We start from the raw sequence: 22,858 nt of genomic DNA, 5'->3' as shown, positions 1-22,858 counted from the left end.
GTGTAGAAACACGATCACGGTGGAGGAGATCTCGACGGTCGATGTGAAGCTGGGGCGCAAGAAGGGCACGAATATCACCTTCCTAGAAGAATCTGATTTTTCTGGTACTGTTATGTGTTTCAAAAAGTTATTGGGATGTAATTTTTATATTGACACTATAATCTATGAAGTTATATTTTCAGACATTTCACTTTTTGCATCAGCCGAGAGGCACAATTTATTTTCAAATAATTTCTGAAGTAAAATTTGTGAATGAACTGCATGATGTTTCATGTGTCTGATTTGTACTTGAAATAAAATATTAGATAGCAAGGTCCAGAGGAAATGTGAGAAAGTTGTCCAAAAACTGAAGAAACTTTTTTATTTTTCTTCCCATTACAAGTTTGCAATTTATACTATGCTTTATTTTTACTATAACGTCAAATTTATCATGTTTAAAGATGAATGGTAAATCAAATAAGGAAAGAAATTATGGTGCCCAGAATTTATATCCCTTAGCGCTTCATCAAAATGAAAAAATATTGTTTGATCCTTGTTCAGTCTTATTTACAGCGTAAACTATGTTTACCATTCATTCTAACCAGGAGCATCCAAACAGGGAGGTGCTTCACACCCTGCATCTAGGCATGTACTACAACCCCAACCACATGGCAAAGATTGCTGACAACTGTTAAGAGAAAGCAAACAACTGAGGAGGAACAATCTTGTTTGTGCCTAATGATGGTTGCCTGAACCTGACACCAGATACCATGACAACCTTGAACCTGGACACCAGGGATATCTCCCACGGCGTGCCTCTTTAGACCAAATCCAGCAATCAACACCTCGTCAATTTGCTCCATGAAGTTCAGGAACCATCATTAAGCACAAACAAGATTGTTCCTCCTCGGTTGCTGGCCCTTTAGTCATAAAAAATGATGTGTTATGCTGGTTAGCAAGTTTTATCTCCCCAGTGGATGCAGATTTCAGAATATATTCATTTTTTCAGTACGATAGCTTGCAAGTTGCAACGTACCACAAAGCTAGCTATTAGCTGACCTATCTTTTCTGGTTGGAGCGTGTTTGATTTCCAACAAAACAATTCATCCAGCTATCCTTTCTATTGATTTTAGTAGAATTCTCGCCGACAGAATTGATCAGGGCCAGTGTGCTCGGACGGCAAGAATACCTCGATGACCACCATGCCCAAGGCGATGTACTTCTCTGGCGATGCATGTGGGTGGGTGTGGACTTGCTCCAGTTCGGCTACGCCGTACTGTGTTGGATGACGTGTGTGCGTGGTGTCGCAGTTGAAGATGGACCATTGTTTCGACTCTAGACGACATGGACGGTTGAGCTTGATCATGTTTATTGTGAATAGGTGGACAAAATGGCCCCCGATGATGAAAAAGAGAAGTGATAGCACAATATAGTGCTAAATGTGTGTAAGGATTTGTTTAATCGTTGCAACGCACAAGTATTTTTTTGCTCAATCCAGGCCGAGCATTGCATCACACAAAGAGGCAGAACCTCGTCCAGGTCGACGCCAAACTAGAGACCCGAACAGACGGCGTCGATCTAGAACGACGAGGCAACATGGCAAGGCGTCGCCGGGGATTCGCCACAGAAGAAATCGGCGATCTATGCCAGTGGAGAGCAGCGCGCGATACGCCGGCCGGCGGCAACATTTACTAGGGATAGTGAAATGGGGAACGTGCATAGAGATAGTGCGTGCAGTTCGTCTAGCAACGATGGTGTCTTCTTGTTTGTGTAGGCCAAGTCCTTATGTTTGGGCCAAGCCCAAATAGTGCAAAGAAAAATTGAAAATAAAATTTATTTTTTCAAAAAACAAAACATTCTGAAATATATATTTTTGAGAGAAATGTTCTTACCCCTCAAAAAACAAAACATTCCTATTCCTGAAGAACGTTCTTTTAAGCAAAACATCTATTAAAAATGTTCTTTTTCAGAGAAATGTTCCAATTTCATAAAAAACATTAACTGTTCTTGAGAAAGTGTTCCAATTTTTATTTAAGTGTCAACTTTTATTAAAAATTAGGAAATTTTCACATTCAACTTTTCATCGATATTTATTAAAATTGGATATAAAAAATGATGCACAATGACACATGAAGTAGGTGGTGCTCCTTTTTTCGCCCGGTGCAACGCACGGGCTCTTTTGCTAGTAAATAGTAAAAAACAAGTGTTGTTCATGTCGTCAAATCAAATCATGTACATACATTTTATACTTATAATAAATAGTTAATCCCACTGTTTATATTACTCTCTTCGTCCCTTTTTTTAACACGGTACAATTGAAGTCGCTCATATACACACACTCACCCCTATGAACACATGCACACACACCCTATCTCTATGAGCATCTCCGATAGACTGAGCCGGCATAGCATTTTGAGATTTTATGAAGTCACCACAGACGCGTCGACGGAAACATCGTCTTCCAGTGAACGTACATCGCCAAAAGGCTAAAATGATTTCAGGAATAATGCGAGCACTAATATCAAGTTTAGAACTTGGCTATGTAAGAATATTTTATGTGGCCAATGTAAATTACAGTGAGATTTTAATTAAGAGTTCTAGTGTGATGGTTGCTAGAAATAAAAGATTAAAATCTGGGTTTCAACTCCCTCTTTTCTCCCTCTGTTAATCTTCACAATTGATGCATATGTCAAAGCAAACTATGTGGTGTGCATATACATGCTCGTTATATACACAGTGCTTTGCATGCAAATGTATGTGTGTATGTGTGTATGGCGAAGCCACGTTCCTAGTGCATGGACGTGTACTAGTGCTCATGCATGCATAGATGGCTGGCCAATCAGAAGCGATTGCATGGATCGTTGTGTTAGTGCACATGCGTTAATGCACGTGTAACCATCCGACGGTTGATGCATGCACGCGTGCACCCAGGGCCGGTCCTGAGATTTTAGGGGCCCGGGGCGAAACTAAAATTTGAGGCCCCTTAAAATTTTCTTTTAGCATTCTTTGACGGAAAGTCACTCACCGTGGTCTCACCTTGGATCCCTCCTCCTGCTGGTTGTGTGAAGGTGAATGTAGATGCTGCGATGACAAGGTTGTGATTGTGTCGAATGCAAGGAGCCGTGAGGGGGATTTCATGGGAGCAACAAATGTCATCTTGCTGGCATCCGGGGTCTTAGACAATGGAAGCACTTTCGATGGCGATGAATTTGCTCGGTGGCAAGGGGAGAGTCGTTAGTACTGGTTCTAGGTCATCAATACCCCTACGATGGTTCAGTGTGGCATTATGGGAAAACCATGGAGGAGATTACGGCAATAAAGCAAATATGATTCTCAAGAAAATAAATTATGAAGGTTTCATCTACAGTAATAATTTGAACTAAGATGGTATAAAAACAAATGCATGAACATACACATCAACAAAACTCCCGCTGCTGCTTCCATGCATGAAATTTATGACTTCATGATATAAATAGAATCACAAATCATACCTCTCATGAAGAGAGGAGAGAGAGAGAGAGAGAGAGTACTCAAATTAAACTTACTTGTACTGATGCGTACACACCTGAAGATGACAATTGAGATGACAGATCGTGAGGCCTTTCACCCTTAGACCCCCATAATCCTCATGATAGTATTCGAACTTGCCACTGGCTGCCATGATTTTTTTATAAGGTAACTGAAAACTATACAAATTATCAGCCTCTAGACTGAAACAACAAGCATAGCATCATAGATCGATCTCCTCATAGTCTGCCCTCCAAGCTACGCGGCAGCGACATCGTCAGCGAATCTGTCGTGGGGTGGATTTCGACGGTCCACCGGAGGCGAGACTTAGGGTCATTGTGAGGACGATCTGGGTGAGGCCGGAGTCGCCGGCTTGTGATTCACGATCTGGGTGAAAAGGAATCAGCCGAAATCACTGGGAAGCAGTCAAGCGATTCACGATCTGGGCGAAAAGGAATTAGCCAAAATCACTGGGAAGCAGTCAATCAATTCACGATCGGAAAGAATACCATGATAACGCTATCGTGGGCTACCGACTACGTGTGCATCTCAGGCCTTGTTTCTCCGGGAGCTTGTGCCATGGGCTCACTTTTTTTTCCTAGAAACTGCCATGGGCTAATTATGTTCATCGGAGGGGCCCCCTAGCTTTCGGGGGCCTGGGGCGGCCGCCCCTGTTGCCCCCCCTCAGGGCCGGCCCTGCGTGCACCTTGCTCCTGCTCTGAAAGAAGAAGATGATCGAGTGATGAAGGAAAGTCCTCTATCACTCTAGAACTCCTTAAATGAGCGCTAGAATCAACAAAGATCGGTGATGTTATCTGAAGCGCAAAGAGACCGAGCACTTATCCGCTCTCGGGATTTAGGTTTGTTATAGCATACTGCAACAGTGCAGTTCGGGATGCAGATCTCATGAAAACACAAATCTCCACTTTTCATCCCAATATGAGGATACTTGTTGAAAAACGTCATCATTGGGAATACACGCATTTTGAGTTGGTATATGCACTTCTTCATGCAGAAAAGCACAGTGAAATTCTTGACAAGAATAACCTATCTTGTCCAATGGGAACATTGTCATTTTCTGAAGCGCATTTCAATTCTGAGAACACTCAAAAGTTTCATGGTTCTAAAAAGAACCATAGAAAGTTTAAAGAAAAGTGGAGACGTAATGAGAACTAGAACAACAATGGAGTTTAAAAGGGCAAGAATCATTTTGAGGAAAATGACAAGGGTAGCACCTCTGAAGTTTGCTATAGGTGCCGTTGTACTACTAATCATGCAAGGAAGTGTACAACTCCTAAGCATTTGGTGACAAATATTTCCCATGTGAATAATATTTCTCATATATGTTCCAGCACCAATGATATTGGTTTCTTATATCAAAAAAACAAGAGAGAGCCATGGTATGTTAATACGATGTTGGATACTTGTCAGACCCCCATAATGCCATATCGCAGACTAGTAGTCACTACTAGGAAAAAGCCTAGTAGTAGCGCGGGTGCCTGCGCTACTACTACGGTGCTACAGCTAACTAGTAGTAGTAGCGCGGTGCATCCCGCGCTACTAGTAAGTGTGTTAGTAGTAGCGCGGGTTCGACACGCGGCACTACTAACTATCTGTAGCGCGTGTCTGTGACCCGCGCTACTACTATTAATTTGAAAAACCAAAAAAAATATCGACCCCATGCGTGCTGTCAATAGTGTCAATGGTTCGATCCAGCGATGACAAGGGTCGCCGGAGGTGTGGACGAGCACCTGCTTGCGGACCTCGGCGTGCTTGTAGGAGCGGTCGACGGTGCCGACAGGGCGGCGGCCGGCGGCGACGCGCACGTTGGCTGGGAGCAGGGAGATCTCGGCCATGACGCGCGCCTCGTGGAAGCCGTCGAGGGCGGCTGCGGAGGCCAGCCCAGCGTGAGCCGGGAGCTAGAGGACCTGGATCTTGGCATCGTGCGTGGGGAGCAGCACCTCGCGGCGGCCGTCGGCGTTGAGGTCGGCGACGAGCGGCGGCGGGAGGCGGTCCACATCGTGCTTGGTCGGGAACCCGTCGTCTGACAGGTGGTACCACGCCTCCCGGAACGAGAAGTCGCCCTCGTGCTGCCGGAGGAGGAGGGGGATGGGTCAGCTAGGGTTCCGGATCGAATCGGAGAGGGGGGGGAGGAGGGCTGACCTGGAGCGGGAAGAAGACGGTGAAGGCGGCGAGGAGGAGGATGCCGAGGTCGCGCTTCCGCATCTTGGCAGCGGCGAGGTGCTCCGGCGACCGCCACCGGAAGGATCTCGGAGAGGGAGGGGGAAGAAAGCAGAGTGTACCAGCGGCGGCCACCGCTGGAGTATGAGGGAGAGATGAGTAAAGTGAGAGATGGGAAAGTGAGGGAGAGAGAAGGGATTCGGCCGAGGATATGAGGATTTCACCTACCCCGTACTTAGTAGTAGCGAGGGGTATAAAACCGCGCTACTACTATCAACTTAGTAGCGCGGGTTTGTACCCCTCGCTACTACTATGGCATGTTTCGGGAGGGCACGGTAGAGACCATTTAGTTTTAGTAGTAGCGCGGGTTAAAAAACCGCGCTACTAATATCAACTTAGTAGTAGCGAGGGGTAAAAACCCGCGCTACTAGTAATTAGCAGTAGACCCTCGCTACTAGTAAACGTCTGCCTATAAGTTTTTCCCTAATAGTGAGTGTCTTCTTACATGGAGGTACCGCCTTCTCTTGAAAGTCAAAAAAGCAAACCTTAGCGGCTACGTCCACCAATCACTCTTAGATAATTGCTTTATACAAACCATCTCAGGAATGTGTATTGCTTCGCACAATGATGTCCAAGGTTCAAGTGGGATTGGTTCGCTGCAACCACCTACTATTATCTACGAAGATCATACTTATATTTTACAAATGCACACAAGTTATACTAAGAGCTATATCACAAAGCATATTGCTCCTAAGCTGTTTTATTCCCATGAACTGCAAAAGAATATGGACATAAATAGTTTGCTAACGAAGACGCTCATTTATTTACCCAAGTCTTTACCAAGTTCTCTGTTTCATAAATATGTAAATGAAATTGGTATGATGCGACTTTGTGACTTGCAAAATTCAGGGGGGAAATCCTATAACCTGTTAAGATCATCAATATTGCACTCTTTTGCTTTGTGAGTTTTTTCTAACGATTTCTCATGTAACATTTTTACGAGACAATATCAATGCAAGCATGGACGACATATGCCATTTTCTCCTTATTTTCTCACTGGATTTTTAGAAGTTTTTCATGGCAATATCGTATATTCCTCCTTAATTTCTCCCACAATGTTTTTGAAGATGATTCCAAGTATGATCGGTCGCAAGGACAGTTAATGATTAGAGGGTGTTTAAGATTTGTTTAATCTTATAATTAAATGATAATCCTTCCTTGTAAAGCGCCACTTGGGGTTGACAGTATGGCAACAGTACCGATGCTTTCCACGCCCCCACCAACGGATGCATTTCTTGATCAAGTCTATTCCCCTTTATGATCATTGATGGAATGCAGTTGGTTGGATTGATTCATTTAGTTTCCACAACAACTCTTCAAAAGAACAATTGAAAATTGTAAAACGATTTGGCACTGCTTACCAAATAAAGTGGCGAAAACGCAAGAATCAGACACCAATAATTGGGTTAATTAGATAAATGCCACTCTAATTATGATGATTCATAAAAACGCCACTGCAATTTTCAAACTTTGAAAAATGTCACTGCAATTTTTGTAAACTTTGAAAAATGCCACTACAGACTTCGAAAGAAATGGCATGAAATGACATTTTTCAAAGTTTGCAAATTGCAGTGGCATTTTTCGGAATCGCCAAATTTGGAGTGGCATTTATTAAATTAACCCCTAATAATTTGTTAATTCTCTGTTTTGCTTTCCCTAACAGCTACTACCCTCCCACTACAATTCATCCATGTGTCTTTTAGCAGCTACTAGTATTTTTTTTTATAGTGAAGCTTCGGCTGGCACAGCTCTATAATATGGCCCAAACCAGCCGAGTCGAGAAAGGCACCACCTGACCGATGACTTGCACCAGATGAAAGAGACTGTCTGCATCCGAATTATGGAAGGACATAAATAAATAAATAAAAATGCGATAACACACACTCAATTGGTCGAAATTTTGAGAGAAATCGGTACTCTATGATTTGATTCTTTATTATTTTTTATTTTACTCTATGATTTTGAGAGAAATCAATTATTTCTAGCTAAATACTGCTAAATAACTGAGTATAGAACAAAAAGAAATATTTCTAGCTAAATACTGCCAAGTACCCATGATACTTACCAAAAGAAAAAGATACTTACGAAAAGAGCAGTAAAGAACAAAGAAAAACATGCCCCGGCCGAGAAAGGAAAATGTTTACAATCATCTGGTTGATCTCACGCCCGCGTAAACCGTCTCCAACGCACGCCACGTGTCCTGCGGGGCCAGGCACCGCCCAACCTTATCTCCTCACCCCGTCTCGTACAGATCACCAGAGCCACCCAATTCCCCCGAGCTCGATCTCCCTTCGTCCTCCCCCTCTCGCCCGTGTTTCTCCGTTGACCCATCCTGGCCCATGGATGCATCAAAGCGCTGCGGCCCAAGCTCCACGTGGCGCTGCAAGCTACTGCCATCACCGGTGGTGGACTGATGCTGCGAGGCGGGGGCGCACCCAGCACCCCGCAGCACCCGCACCGGCCTTTGCTGCGGTCAGTGTTCCCCGAGCGTCATCGACCGCCCATGTGGCTAGTGTTGCCGAGCATGTCGGATGCAACACCGCCGGTGCTATTGATGATGAGTGCCGCAATTAGTGGATCTCGTCGGCGGCGGGGATGCTTCCAGGCAGCACGAGTGGTGTTGCGTCCTCCCAGATCTAGACGGACGGCGGAGCTGCAGTACAGCACGCCGGTGGGCAGCGGAGCTGCTGTTGCGACAGGGCATCTCTCCTCAACTCCGGCTGCAATGAAGCTTCACCACGTCGCCGGTGCTGCCACGCCAAGCTTCACCGGAGCCGCTGGTGCTTCATTGGAGCTCTGCCGGAGTTGCATTGGAGCTTCACCGGAGCCCCCGGTGCTGCATCGGAGCTCTGCCGGAGTTGCATTGGAGCTTCCGCGGAGCCGCTAGTGCTGCGTTTGAGCTCTGCCAGAGTTGCATTGGAGCTTCGTCGGACGCCGTTGGTGCTGCGCTGGAGCTTCACTGGACGCCGGTGGTGCGCCATGACGAGCTGCAGTGCAGCTTTTGCCAGGGGTGCACCGGTGCTGTGTCGAAGCAGTAGCGTGCTTTACTGCTCTCGTGACTTTGTTATCATCGAACGGTTACCAGGGTGCTGATCGGACGGCTGCCTAGTCGGATGATTTCTCTTAAGAAATCATCCGACTGATCTGTAGCAGTCGCCGCCGAGAAAACACACATATGCATCCAAAAATGTGTCCCCCTCACGATGTTTCCAAATGCTTTTCTTTGAAAACTAGAATTGATTTCCTAGTTTATGTGACCGGAGAAAGAGTTGATTGCCGCTTCCTTTCTCCGACGACTGACTTCCGTCTATCAAACTTTGAATATGCAGAGCACCTTCCTCTTCCTCCCTCCCGACGACGACGCGCCAGGCAAGTCGTTTTATAACCACGCAGCTCTCTTCCTCACTCTTCTATGGCTGCCATTCTCCGTTCTGCAGCCTCACAATAATTAAAGATCCTCCATTCTGAACTTAATTATTCCCACAGGGTTTTGGAGATGATCCCAAAGATGATCGGTCGCAAGGACAAGCAATGATTGGGAAGAGTGTTAGGACTTATGTAATCTTGTAAGTAAAGGATAATCCTTTCTTGTAAAGAGCCCCGTGCGGTTGGCTGTATGGCAACCGTCCCGGCGCTTTCCACGTCCCCATGAACGGACGCATCTCTTCGTCATCTTTGTTCCCCTTGTATGATCACCAATGGAATACAGTTGGTTAACACTTCAAAAGAACTACTCCCTCCGTTTCCAAATATAAGTCTTTTTAGAGATTTCTACAAGTGACTACATATGAAGCAAAATGAGTGAATCTACACTCTAAAATGTGTCTACATATATCTGTATATTGTAGTCATTTGAAATGTCTAAAAAAACTTATATTTGGAAACGGAGGGAGTATTCGAAGTTGCAAAATGATTTGACACTGCTTACCAATTAAAGTAGTGAAAATGGAAGAATCGATCACTGACAATATATATGTTATTTCCCTGATTTGCGTGTCCCTTAACAGCTACTCCCTCTGTCCGGAAAAACTTGTCCCTCAAATGGGACAAGCTTTGGGACAAGCTTTTTCGGACAGAAAGAGTACTACTCACCCACTATAATCCACTAATAATCCTCTTCAGTGAAAGTGCTACTTATAGTAGGCGCTGTCGTTTAGCACGTAGAGAATGTAGTCTGGCTCGTTAATTAAGCTATGAAGAAAACGATGAAAGCTACTGCATGCGTCCGTACACCCTTCCGAATACATCACGTGTCTTTTAGCAGCTACTAGTGGCCTTTGATAGTGATGAAGCTTGACCATTTTTGATAACTGGCCCAAACCAGCCTAGTTGAGCCTGACCGATGACTTGGACTGGATGGAGAAAATTGTGAGAGGCTAGTAAAAATATCACACACATGGTCAAGTAGCTAAACCACTTGGAAAAAGAGCAGTACAGAACAAAGAAAATCACACACATGCATCCAAAAATGTGTGCCCCTCACGAATGTTTCCAAATGTTTATCTCTAGAAACTAGAGAAGAGGTGATTGCTGCTTCCCTTCTCCGACGACTTTGACTCCAGTCTGTCGGGCTTTGAATATGCAGAGCACCTTCCTCTTCCTCCCTCCCGACGACGACGACACGCCCAGGCAAGTCGTTTTATAACCAGGCAGCTATCTTCCTCACTCTTCTATGGCTGCAATTCTCCATTCTGCAGCATCACAATAATTTAAGAGGAAGCACACCTGCTCTGAGAGTGCAGCCGTCAATGGCTCAGCCGGAGCAGAGCGAGCAGCCATGGGAGTACACCCTGCGGAAGTACCTCCTGCTGCTGGCCACCCTGGTGGTCAACGTGACGTACGCCGCGGGCTTCAACCCGCCGGGAGGGGTCTGGCAGGCCGCCTACGACGGCCAACCCGCCGGCGACCCGATCATCCGCGACACCCACTACCACCGCTACCTCGCCTTCTTCTACTGCAACGCCACCGCCTTCGCCGCCTCGCTCGTGGTCATCGTGCTCATCCTCATCCTCGCCGTCCGGCACGACAAGGAGAAGGAGAAGAAGAAGAAGGACGCCGTTCAGGTCATCAAGCCACTGCGGGTCGTCATGGTGTTGGACCTGCTCGGCCTCGTGGGCGCCTACGGCGCTGGAACCTGCCGGGATAGGATTTCCATCATCTACACCGCGGTTCTGGTGGCCGCTGTCTTCGCCTACATTGTAGTTCTCAAGTTGCTGGACCGGTGTCGTCCAAACAAGAACCCCGGCTCTAGCTCCAGCGGCGCCACCCCCATCTCTGAAACCAACAACGGGGTCAGCGCAACTACCACCCCTGACCTCGAATCTGACCGCAAGGTCGCTGAAAAGGCGTTGAAAACCGAAGAACAGCTCTGCAAGGTCCTGATGCTTCTCGCGACGTTCGCGGTGAGCATCACATACGTCGCCGGACTGAGCACGCCCGGTGGCTTCTGGGACAGCACCGGCGGCAGGCATCACCCTGGCGACGCGATTCTCAGGGACCAACGCGGCCAGCGCCTGACCGCGTTTTTCCTCTTCAACACCACGGCGTTCGTGGCGTCCCTGCTCATCGCCATGCTGCTCATCATCGATGGAAAGAAGCTCCGTGACAAGACGGCTCGGTTTCACGTGCTCTATGTGTGCATCTTTGCCGTGCTTGTTGGCCTCCTCGGCGCATACGCTGCCGGGAGCTGCAGGAAAACCGACACCACAGTCTACGTGGTCTCCCTCGTCGGCGCTGTTCTTGCATACATTCTCCTCCATCTCTTCTGCAGGTCAGCGTTAAAATTACTGTCTTATTGTTTCAGTCCAGCATACAGCCTCCTCCATGGCTTCTGCAGTTCAGCGTCAAAATTATTTCCTTGTTGTTTCAGTCCAGCCCAACAAAATGATGGAAATCAACAGAGTAATGATGCTAGGTATGGAACGAACTGAAATCCTCTTCTTTTCCTCTGTTTGCAGTTACACTGCTTTCTTGTTTATTTCTCTGCAACTAAACTGAACTATGTTTCTTCTTCTCTGCAATGTATTAATGCAGTGGTAGGGAGGCTCTGGACAAGGCTCGCTCTCTTGTTCTACTGCTCGCCACTCTTGCCGCCACCATCACCTACACAGCGGGGTTGGACCCGCCGGGTGGCGTTTGGCAGGACAACGGTGACGGGCACATGGCTGGCGACCCCATCCTCCTCGCGACAAACGCTAGGAGGTACAAGGCCTTCTACTACTGCAACTCGGTTGCGTTTGTGGCCTCATTGGTGGTCATCATCTTGGTCCAGATGGAGAAGCTGGTCAAGCACCATGTGCTGGAGGCAGCCATGATACTCGACCTGTTTGGCCTCATCGGTGCATATGCCGCTGGGAGCTGCCGGAACGTGAATACCTCCATTTACGTCATGGCTTTGGCAGGGGCTGTCTTGATCTATGTGGTGATCCATGTTGTCTTCTTCACGCTGGATCACAGGGACCAAAACAACAACGACCAAGAAGATCAGTTGCTGGAGAAGAAGCGCAAACGGTTGCTCCTCTTCGCGATCTTGACCGCGACCATCACCTACCAAGCCGGCCTCACCCCTCCTGGTGGCTTCCTGCTGCAGGACGACAAGCTCGGCCACCACACCGGTGACCCGGTCCTCCTGTACAACTACCCACGCCGCTACCATGCCTTCTTCTACTGCAACTCGGTGAGCTTCATGTTGTCCATCGCGCTCATCATCCTCCTGGTGAACCCCAATCTGTACAGGCCAGCAATACGAAGCAATGCACTATCTGTTTGTACGGCGGTGGGCTGTTTTTGTTTGATGGGGGCCTACGCTGCCGGAAGCACCCAACACATCAAGACATCCGTCTACATCTTCGTGTTGGTGGCTGTGGTCCTCTGTGTTGCAGCAGGACTGCTGCTAGTATTTTTGTTGAGGGAGCTGAACAAAAATGGTGCAGCACCTGCTGCGCCATCCAGACCCACTGGACAGGAGGGCGGCCAAGAAGAAAACAGAAATGGCATCTCAGCAGCTGATGTGCCATCCAGACCCACTGGACAGGGGGACGAAGAAGAAGAAAACAGAGATGGCATCTCGGCAGCTGATGCACTATCCATACCTATTGAACAGGAGGAAGAAGAAAAAGCAAAGAATGAAAAGAGGAAGAACCATGCAAGGCGCAAATACCTGATGCTGCTAGGTATCTTGGTGGCGAGCGTAGCCTACCAGGCCGGCCTAGAACCCCCCGGCGGGACGTGGCAGAACAACGACAACAGGTACAAGGCGGGCAACCCGGTGATGCATGACAACATGAGGCCCCGGTACCTTGTCTTCTTCTACAGCAACTCCATTTCCTTTGTGGCTTCCATCGTTGTCATCATCATGCTGCTGCCGCATTGGCTGCCAGACGAGAGGGAAGAAAAATGGAAGACATGGTCGCTGAAGGTGATGAACCGGGCGATCAGACTGGATCTGTTTGCTCTCCTGGTGGCCTATGCAGCCGGCTCCAACAGGGGGTGGAAGACGTCTGTGATTGTGGTCGCGCTCATCATCGCCGTGCTGAGCTACTTTGCAATCCATATGATACTATCATGCACCGTTTGTCAAGGTAAGAAGACCCAAGGCACATCTGCAAGCTTACAGCATGTTGCCATGACGCATAAGAGCAGCAACCAGAATCCTCCAGCACAGCGTGATTCATTATCAGTGTGATCAGTGGTGTAGCTCCACAAACGTGAGGGCAGTCCACAAAGTAATCCCAAATTCAGCCCGACCGATCATCTACCTATTTCTCCCTGGCTCTAGATCTGTAATCATCTTAGCTCTGTCCAATCTCCCTGCTCCAGCTAGCTCGCCCTGTTTTTAGACTCCTGGTCTAGTTGATGTAAGCGGATGAATAAGTTGCATCCCAATTGGAGCATGCTGGCATTGTCTCTCGACTCACCGGGCGTGCGGGCGTGTGTCTTAATCCAATGAACATGCGTGGTAGGTGGCGTTTTCCAGATCCTATATGCACTCTGACTCATAAGAACTTGAATGGGAAGTGCACGGGTTGCAACTACATTTGTATTCCGGATACTGAGGCATTTTGTTACTACTGAAACATGCTGTGTCACTAGGAACAGTCTCAAGTACTAGTATTGTGCAATCCTGATAATTACGTAGTAATCACTATTCACTGGTCGAGAGGAACATACCTTGAACGCGGGGCAATTCACCGAACACTTGCAGGGCGCCCGATCCCCGCGTGCAGATGGAGGCAACCGAGCCAAGCAGGCCGCCGTCGTGCGTGCCGCCGTTGCCGTGGATCGATAGATACGTGCGCTGGCGTCCGTTGGCAGGATTTTTGGTCGGAGAGGATTCCACGAGCGTGAGCCGCGTCGATCGGAAGTAGTTGCTCGAGGCGTGAACGCAGGTGCTGCGCGCGATCTTACGCAGGAGGGATAATGGCCGCGCGCAGCGCCGCGCTTCCCAGGTACAGGTCGGGGCGGGGCGGGGCGTCGCCGGCGATCACCGGAGAGAAGGAGCGGCGCCTTGGCTCGTGGCTCCCGCGCGGCTCTGTATCGTGATGGGTGGACCGTGGACGGGCGGTAGTTGGGGGCTTTCAAAAAACAACCCGTGAAAACCGGCTTTAGCAACAAACTTCCTGACTTCTGACTTCCTAAGTTAAAAAAAAATGACGCTACAGGCGCGTTGGCAACTTCATAAAATGTTTTAAAAAAAGGGAATTGTGGAAGATTAGATGTGCCATACACCCCTTCGTTTCAAAAAAAATTGCACTTCTAGATTTGTTGTAAGTCAAACTTCTGCACATTTGATCAAGCCTATGTAAAAATATACCAACATCTACTCCCTCCCTTTCCAAATATTTGTCTTTCTAGATATTTCAATAAATGACTACATACGAAGCAAAATGAGTGAATCTACACTCTAAAATATGTCTACATACGTCCGTATGTTGTAGTCCATTTGAAATGCTAGAAAGACAAATATTTGGGAACGGAGGGAGTATAATATTAAAATGGTTTCATTAGAATCATCATAACACCAAAACGTGACTGCCACCACAGTTGAAAGTGTCAAAATGACGAACAATGAAACCTATCTAGAAACTCCAAATCAGAAAAGTTATAAGTGCATCCAGTAGAGCCCGAACTCCTTGCACTCCCACACAGGTAGTTCCAATAGAGGAGGAACAGGAGAGGCAATCTACCATCGAAGGAGAGGTGGTGGCACGTTGCGCCTGAAAATCACCTCTCCTAGCGTTTAGAGTGGAACAGATGAGGAAAAGAACATTCATTTTGACAAGTAGGATCTAAGTCTGAAATTGCTAATGGAGCTCAAGCTCAATAGAGCTCAAAGTTTGAAATTTTCAAACCTCAAACTTTGAGGTTTCAAAATGTTTTGAAAAAAAAACACATGTACTACATTAGGATGTGCTCTACAAGTGTGAAAAAACATTTTCTATTTGTGTAGCTCACATCGTAACACATTTCATCAAGCAAAACTACACACTTGCAGCCAACATCCCTATGTACATGTGTATTTTTTCAAAAAAAAGTGACACTTCAAAATGCGAATCTACTCTCCATCCGAGTGTCATATGTAAATGAGTTTACCCCAACCAAACATATGATATTATATCTCAAAAACTCTAAATTATCATTCTCTCTACCTCTTTCTAATTGTCTGGAACCAAACCATCTCACAAGTTTGATAGCGATGAGAGTAGTCAATTTTTTTTTATTTTGCGGGCAGAAACTTGTATTACTCAACCTGTCATATGATTAGAATCAGCTCAAGATAACTCAAGAGCTCTCGGGGGTCATGAACCGATCCAAGTTATGGTCATCCCTTCTAGCCGATGAAAACTAGCTAGACAACCATTAACCATTAATGAGGGTAGTACAAGCTTCTTAGGTGTTGGATTTCCTTCACCACAAAAAACACAAACCGATCTATCTGTGCCACTGGACTCAATCAAATTCCGAGCTTCACTAGAATCAACCTCAAATTCAATGGGTGGTTTGGTCCGCATCAAAGCGAGAGACAAACCTCCCATGCATGCACATAACTCTTCTTCAAGTGCATCCCTACACAATTTTTTTTATGTGGGATGAAAAGACTATAGCTCCTTCACCATCTCGAAGGATCATACCTGCTCCAGCAAAGCCATCAATAACAAAAGAACCATAAGAATTGAGCTTCACCCATCCTTGCGGAGGGGCAACCCTGCCGGCTGAAGCTCTAAAAGCGTCATCACATGCGAAGATTTTGTAGTGCTCATAACTAACTGCACACCTTTTTCCTTTGCGCGGGTCAGCAATAGGGTCATGTGACATTCCTAAGATGGATTCAAGATAACCGCACGGGAAATTCTTGTTACATTCATCCATGGTGGATTTTTCTCATGAGTGATTTCATTCCTGTTATGCCAAATCCTCCAAAGAGTCATCAAAATCATACACTGCTTAGTTCCTTTCAAGGGATCTAACAAGTGAAATAGTCGAATCTTTCAACATGGTGCGGCTAATTTGCTACTTAGGAGACACATCTAATGTATGAACTCAACATGTGGTGCTCCTATCAGATTTCCTATTATTCGTAAAAAAAAGGAATCTTGATATCGTTATATTTTATCATGAGTGTTGAGATCTTAAAAATGATCATTTTCGACAAAAAATATATGTATTTCCAGCAAATAATAATAATAATACATATATTGTGTTTTTGAAGTCAATAATATTCGTAACATTTATCATGAACTTTTACTAAGGTCATTTATTCACGTACGTGCAATGCACGTTAATATTTAGGCAATATATTAATTGCACGTGGATATTAGGTATGCTATTATTTGTGTGTTAATCCTATGATTAGTGTAATATTTGGCATGCTATTAATTGCATGTTAAACACGTTTAACGCTCGCCATTGGAGCAGTCTAGGTCGTTGGATTGACTTGGTTCGATGGCCGAGATCAGTTGGATCTGCCTCTTTGGGTCTTTTTATATTGGTATAGATATAGATATAGATATTTTTCTCTAGAAGAGGCAATTTGTGCATAAACGAGTCTAATTATTTACATTAGGCCTGGTCGGCAGTGGGCCCGGCCCTTCGGTCGAATATGGGCCGCATCATCGAGTCGGGCCCAAAGCCCAAACCAGCTTTGCTGCTGGTGCGTACTACTGCGAAGCCCCGGCCCTTGGAGGCGAGGGTTTCGCCGTCGACCTCGCCGAGGTGGGTTCTCCGCCCAATCCACGCCTTAATCACCGCCGTTTCCTCCCAGCTCTCCCATCCCCGGCCGGCGCCGCCCTTCCTGGGTAGTCGGCTCCTCCGAGCCCGAGGTACGGATTTGGGTCCATTCCTTTCCCTTCTCGAGCGACCTTGGTCGAGCCAGCCGATGCGATGTCGGTTCTTCCATCTGAACTTGGTCGATTCGGCTCTGTAATGTCTGCATGGCCTGGGTTTTGCACCTGCTCTGTTAGTTCCATGGCGTACTGCCTAGGTCGACTTCGTTGTTGCGCTTGGCACTGTTAAGGGAATTAGGCCGCTGTTGTGTATGGACCTGGAAGGCTGGAACCTCTGTGAAATGCTAGAGGAAATAGCTTGGTTTAGTCAGTAAAATCTGTTCTGGAGTGTGCAGAAATTGGTTTACTCGTCTGATTTGTTGGGTGGTATTTCCATATACGAGTTCAGTTCGGCAAGGGGAATGTTCAGATATCATGTTGGTTTAATGTTCAGATTGGTATATTTCTAGATTATCCCCCCACCCAGCAGAAATTTATACAGTTATTAGGGTGTTATTTTTATCTGAAATTCTTTATGTCACTTCTTTGTTCTATGGAATGGATGCAAATAGGATGCCGCGGCATTAATTTACCGTTTATTGTGAAGATAAGCACATAAAACTTTCGACACATATAAGAAAAACTTCAAAGTTTCATCACTGTTTCCTTCCACAGTACATTATTTGTTACAGCTGTTATCTGGTTATCTTGTGTGTTCCACCCTGAACGTAATTTTTTTGTTAGTCCAGCGCCTGCAGAGCCTCGAGGTTCCCCAAGTTGTGCAGCTGATGGAGGATCTCCCGGAGCCACTGCTTGCAGATATCATCAAGAGGATTACCGTGTCGAGTGATCTAAATTCTCTTTGCCTCGTGTCAAAGCGGCTCTGTGCCGTCGAGGCGGAGCATAGGGGTGCTATCCGTGTTGGCTGTGGCGTTGACCCTACAACGGAAGCCTTGACATCACTGTTCTCCCGGTTCTCCAATTTGTGGAAAGTGGAGATCAATTACTCTGGTTGGACGCCCAGTCATGGGGACCAGGTGAACAACCAAGGCATCCTTGTTCTATCGCATCATTGCCCCTTGCTGTCTGATCTCACCTTAAGCTTCTGTGCACACATTGATGATGCTGGTCTTAGTTATCTAGCTTACTGCAAAAAGTTGAGGTCCCTCAGGCTGAGCTTTGCACCAGCAATAACTTCTACTGGGATTTTCCGGGTGGCCGTTAGTTGCTGCCATCTCTCTGTTCTCCACCTTGTTGACTGTATAGCAATAGAGAGCGTGGAGTGGCTGGACTATCTTGGGAGATATGGATCATTAGGGGAACTTGTTCTAAAGGATTGTGATGGAATCAGTCAGTATGACCTCCTAAAATTTGGTCCAGGATGGAGGAAGCTCCAAAGGTTTGAGTTTGAGATTAATGGAACTTACTGGCTGAGTCAGCGCCCTGATCCCTCATACGTGGTTGGCTACCCATATAGCTATGACATTTGCTGTGATAATTTGAAGGATCTTAGGTTGGCTCATATTGTAACTAAGCCGGAAATTGGACTCCGTTTTCTCCTGGGGAAGTGCAATGCATTGGAGACACTTTACCTGGAGTATGTTATTGGTCTAAATGAGGATGAGATGATTGCACTATTCCAGAGGTGCTGCAACCTTAAAACCATTTCACTTCGGCTCATGCCTCTGCGCTGTGAAGATCATTGGTTTAGGACGGCATTGACTGATGACAGCCTAGAGGTCCTAGCTCTAAGCTGCCCTATGCTTCAGGTTGTTGAGCTCACTTTCACATTTTGTGAACCCTCTTATCCTACTGAAATAGGCTTCACACAGAAGGGTATTCTGACGCTTATCCAATCATGTCCGATTCGTGCTCTTGTGCTAAATGGTGCCAGCATATTTGATGACGAGGGGATGAAGGGCCTGTCATCCACACAGTTCCTGGAGAAGCTCGATCTCGTGGATTGCTGCTCTATATCTGATGCTGGGATGTACCTCATTGCTCAGGCTCCTTGTTTGAGTCACCTCACACTCCGGGAATGTAGTAGCGTGACAGATGATGGGTTGGCTGCATTGGCATGTTCACAGAAGTTGGAGTCACTGACCGTTATAGGCTGCCGCTGGATCTCTGAGGAGGGTGTGCAGGGTGCTGCCAAATCAGTTTGCTACTCATCGGAGACTGAAAGCCATGACAGCCTAAAAGGAATGAACGTGTACAGGAAAATACGACAGTCGCCCTGAATTCAGTCTTTGTCTGTTAATTTGTGTTGCTATATGTTGGCAGAACTTCGAAACCACAACAGTATGAAAGTAACTCGAAGGATAATCGTACCTGCCATTTCCTTCTGGCAAGTTCCAATTGGCTTCAGATGTTCTAGACTTGTTTTGGCAGTGTGAGATTCGTTTTAGAAATGTGCCAGAATTCGTGATTATGGCTTGGCAATCGTTTGTGCCGGTTCTGGTCTTTTGTGTGTTTGTTGCGCGGCACCTCCTCCATTGATTCTCCATGTGCAGCGCCTGATATGCGATTCCTGCCATAGCAATAGTGCGTATGATCTATGTGAGTACATTGTAGTGATTCTTGCTGACAGTAATCACTAATCAGTGGGCATTTGGGGCACTTGCCTGAGCATATCATGTTTTTTTTCTTCGTACACCTCAGCTCAATCCTGGTATGATGCATTGTTCATCACATCCACCGAGGAAGAGTTTTCGATAATTCTTTTATTGTAGCTATCTGAAAGGTGTCCTTCATCTGTTTGAGATCTCCAAACATGGTACCCTTTTATTTTTATATCCTCGGTGTTTTAAATTTCAAAAGAATTATCAGGTTCTTTTGGTTGCTTGTGCAATATTTAAGGTTCAGGCGTAATTGAGCACATTAAACCTGGAGATGAGATCTGCTAACTATTGTTTTAAAGCAGTTTATGCTAAAGATAGGAATTTTCTGAACTTATCAACTCAACACATGTTCACACATGAAACAAATGCCATTTTACTACACTGAACACTCATGGTAATATTCCATCGTTACACTAAAGAAGGCAAGATCTATGTAAAATGGCAGATAAAACATATACATTGTTGCATCTCAGCCAAGACGATGCTGCTGTCGACATTGATCTGTCATCGGATGGCTGAAACTACTCAACGGGTCGCTATTTGAATTTCCTTTACAGCCAGCTTTCTGCTTTTGTTTTTCTGCTTTATTAGTGATGTAATGGCTGCAAGAGCCAAGACTTCGGGTTGCTAGATGCATCCGGTCTTGTACCAGGTTAAAATCCTAGCGGCCATGTTCGGGCTGGCCCTCTTATGCGTATCTGAAAGCCATAAAACCCTAGCTAGAGTCACAATTTTCCTGTCCAAAAATCGCTGGCGAACAGCTGTGAGATGGTCAGTTAACTCTGAACCTGACACATCAGGCGTTACACAGAACCAGTGAGCCGCCGGCTACGTGTGAAAGACGGTGAAGGGAATACTTAAACATGTGAATGTTTTTTTTCCTAAATACATGCGGAATTTTTATTAAATACATGTTGAACATTTTTTAGATACATATTGTACATTTTTTAGATACATGTTGTACATTTTTAAAATACATGTTAAATATTTACCCAAATATGTGTTAAACATTTGTAAAATGCACACTGAATATATTTTTAAATAAATGTTGAATTTTTTGGGTACAAAGTGACCATTTTGAAACACCCACTGAATAATTTTCAACAATTTCATGAATTCTTTTAAACGTGTATGAATATTTAAGAAAATTATGCCATTGTTTAAACATTTTCATGAACATACAATTTTTTAAACGGAAATTTTTTATATGGTATGAACAGTTTTAGAAATTTCACGAACTTTTTAATGTGCGGTGATTTTTTTTAAAACTAAGTAAATAAATTTGATTATATATATAGAATATTTTAAAATCGAAATATGTATCTGGCAACTGTGTGGCAGATTGCAAAACTGCCACACGCTCTCGTTGTCGTTCGATCCAAATCGCCCCATAGCGATGGCATGTACCGATATGCCGTCCCCTGCAGCGCTCGAGCGCGCCTCGCCTCAAGGGGAGGAGCTCCCGAGCACCAAACGCGTTGCCCGTCTTCGCCGTTCAGCGTCGCGGCCTTCTCCTCCGGCGAGCCGTCGCCGCCGTCGCCCCCTTTGCTCCTTTTCATGCCCTCCATCCTCCTTCATCCTTCCTCCTTCCTCCTCTCTAATCTCTTTCTTCTCGCTGCTATCCCCTCTGAAAGGAGCTCCTCCGTTGTACCCCCATCGCCTAGATGGCCACGACCGCCGGCGACTCCCTGAAGATCGCCGCCAAACCCTGCATGTACCTCTTCGCCGGCCGACCGGCTTGATCCGGTGCTCGCTGCCGCCGGAAACACAGCTCCATTTGACGGCTGCGACCTCCGGTGCCTCCATGACGTCTTCCACCGACCCCGCCTCACCAGTCCGTCAGCCGTCTGGCTCGCTGTTGGGGATTTTGCTCCCGTCGAGCTGCATCGAATCAGAGCTACTGTTCAGAGCAGAAAATGGAATTACTCAGAGCTGCACGTCAGCTATTTAAGGAGAAGGCTGGCACAATTCAACTGTTGGAGGTAATCAGGATTGCATTGGGTCTGTAGGTGATTTTTTGCAGAAAGTTTGAGGAATATGGTTAGATTTCTCTTGAGATTTTTTTCATGCATTATTCTCTATCTTGGAGTTGAGTTTGCTTGTTAGGACACAGAGATCAGCAGTTGTTGATCCGGGGTGGTGGTGTGTTGTCTTTTTTATCTTGTCGTCGAATCTAGGTGTGGTGATTTGTGTACTGTTTTTGCAAGAAGTAACTTGTCTGTTTGAGAGATTTTCTCTCTTATGTTTGAGATGCATCTCTTGTTTGCTTTAACAATCTTATCTGCGATTTTATAGATTGTAAGATAATCGGCCAAAACTGTAGGTAAGACTTGCATAAACAACATGGTAACTTACATATCGCAAGTGTGTTAACTTACATAGCCCCGGCCAGATAACTTTATGGACCTAGAAATAAATGTCTCCTTAAAGTTCTTGAAGCATACTCGGTAACTTTTATCTGTATATCATGATAATTTATGCATTGCATACCTGATGACTTGCAACACCATGGTAAATTTTATCTGACTTTTTTCTAAAGAAAAAACGTCCGATAACTTTTGTGTAAATAGCATGATAATTTACTACCGCATTCCCGATAAATTATATACAAACATCATGGTAACGTTGACCCGTGGAAATTTTTATTGGAAACATATCATCAGTAACTTTTGTGTAAATATGATGATAATTTATGCACTAATTATATGTAAATTGGTAATATACGCACAAGAGAGCTGATAACTCACATACAAATACACAATAACTTTTGACCACAGAAAAAAGTTATTTGAAAACATAACCCCAGTAATTTATGTGAAAATAGCACGGTAATATACGATCTGCATACCCGATGACTTACATACAAACAACACGGCAACTTTGATCAAGGATGTTAAAAAGTTGTTGAAAAACATAACCCGATAACTTATGTGAAAATAGCACGATAATATATGAACCACATATCCGATAACTTACATACAAACATCACGGTAGCTTTGAACCGAGGGGGTGGATTCGAAGAAATACCCCCCTGTAACCTATGTGAAAATATCACGATAATATACGAACTGCATACCCGACAACTTGCATACAAACATCATGGTTACTTTGACCAAGAGGGAAAATGTTGTTGAAAACATAATCCTGGTAACTTATGTGAAAATAGCACGGTAATATATGAAACACCAATAATTTACGTGCAAATACTATGATAACTTTCACTAGGGGAAATAGTCATTGAAAAACATA

General features: G+C 45.5%; 2 protein-coding genes across 3 annotated transcripts; both read left to right on the top strand.

Moving 5' to 3' along the window:
- Window positions 1-10,387: 10,387 nt before the first annotated feature.
- LOC119318340 lies at window positions 10,388-13,802 on the top strand. Its single transcript, XM_037592883.1, has 3 exons — window positions 10,388-11,497; window positions 11,597-11,641; window positions 11,761-13,802. The coding sequence occupies exons 1-3, from the start codon at window positions 10,476-10,478 to the stop codon at window positions 13,409-13,411; spliced, it is 2,718 nt and encodes a 905-aa protein (XP_037448780.1). The 5' UTR covers window positions 10,388-10,475; the 3' UTR covers window positions 13,412-13,802.
- A 3,113-nt stretch (window positions 13,803-16,915) lies between these two features.
- Window positions 16,916-19,416, top strand: LOC119318338 (F-box/LRR-repeat protein 14-like). Of its 2 annotated transcripts, none has more exons than XM_037592881.1 (2): window positions 16,916-17,045; window positions 17,738-19,416. In XM_037592881.1, the coding sequence occupies exon 2, from the start codon at window positions 17,777-17,779 to the stop codon at window positions 19,226-19,228; it is 1,452 nt and encodes a 483-aa protein (XP_037448778.1). In that variant the 5' UTR covers window positions 16,916-17,045; window positions 17,738-17,776; the 3' UTR covers window positions 19,229-19,416. The 2 variants fall into 2 exon arrangements, with proteins under 2 accessions (XP_037448778.1, XP_037448779.1); XM_037592882.1 differs by having other exon boundaries at window positions 16,926-17,045; window positions 17,733-19,416.
- Window positions 19,417-22,858: the final 3,442 nt, after the last annotated feature.

Source organism: Triticum dicoccoides, chromosome 6A, assembly GCF_002162155.2.
Source record: "Triticum dicoccoides isolate Atlit2015 ecotype Zavitan chromosome 6A, WEW_v2.0, whole genome shotgun sequence".
NCBI lineage: Eukaryota > Viridiplantae > Streptophyta > Magnoliopsida > Poales > Poaceae > Triticum > Triticum dicoccoides.
The sequence above is the reverse complement of the archived record's forward strand: the minus strand, read 5'-3'. Positions and strand labels throughout refer to the sequence as shown.

What these genes read in the sequence shown, in the direction of transcription:
- LOC119318340 (XM_037592883.1), top strand. Translation starts at nt 10,476, where the DNA reads ATGGCTCAGCCGGAGCAGAGCGAGCAGCCATGGGAGTACACCCTGCGG. An exon ending in CTCCTCCATCTCTTCTGCAG is followed by an intron (nt 11,498 to 11,596) that starts GTCAGCGTTAAA and finishes TTGTTGTTTCAG; the next exon opens with TCCAGCCCAACAAAATGATG. An exon ending in CAACAGAGTAATGATGCTAG is followed by an intron (nt 11,642 to 11,760) that starts GTATGGAACGAA and finishes GTATTAATGCAG; the next exon opens with TGGTAGGGAGGCTCTGGACA.
- LOC119318338 (XM_037592881.1), top strand. Translation starts at nt 17,777, where the DNA reads ATGGAGGATCTCCCGGAGCCACTGCTTGCAGATATCATCAAGAGGATT.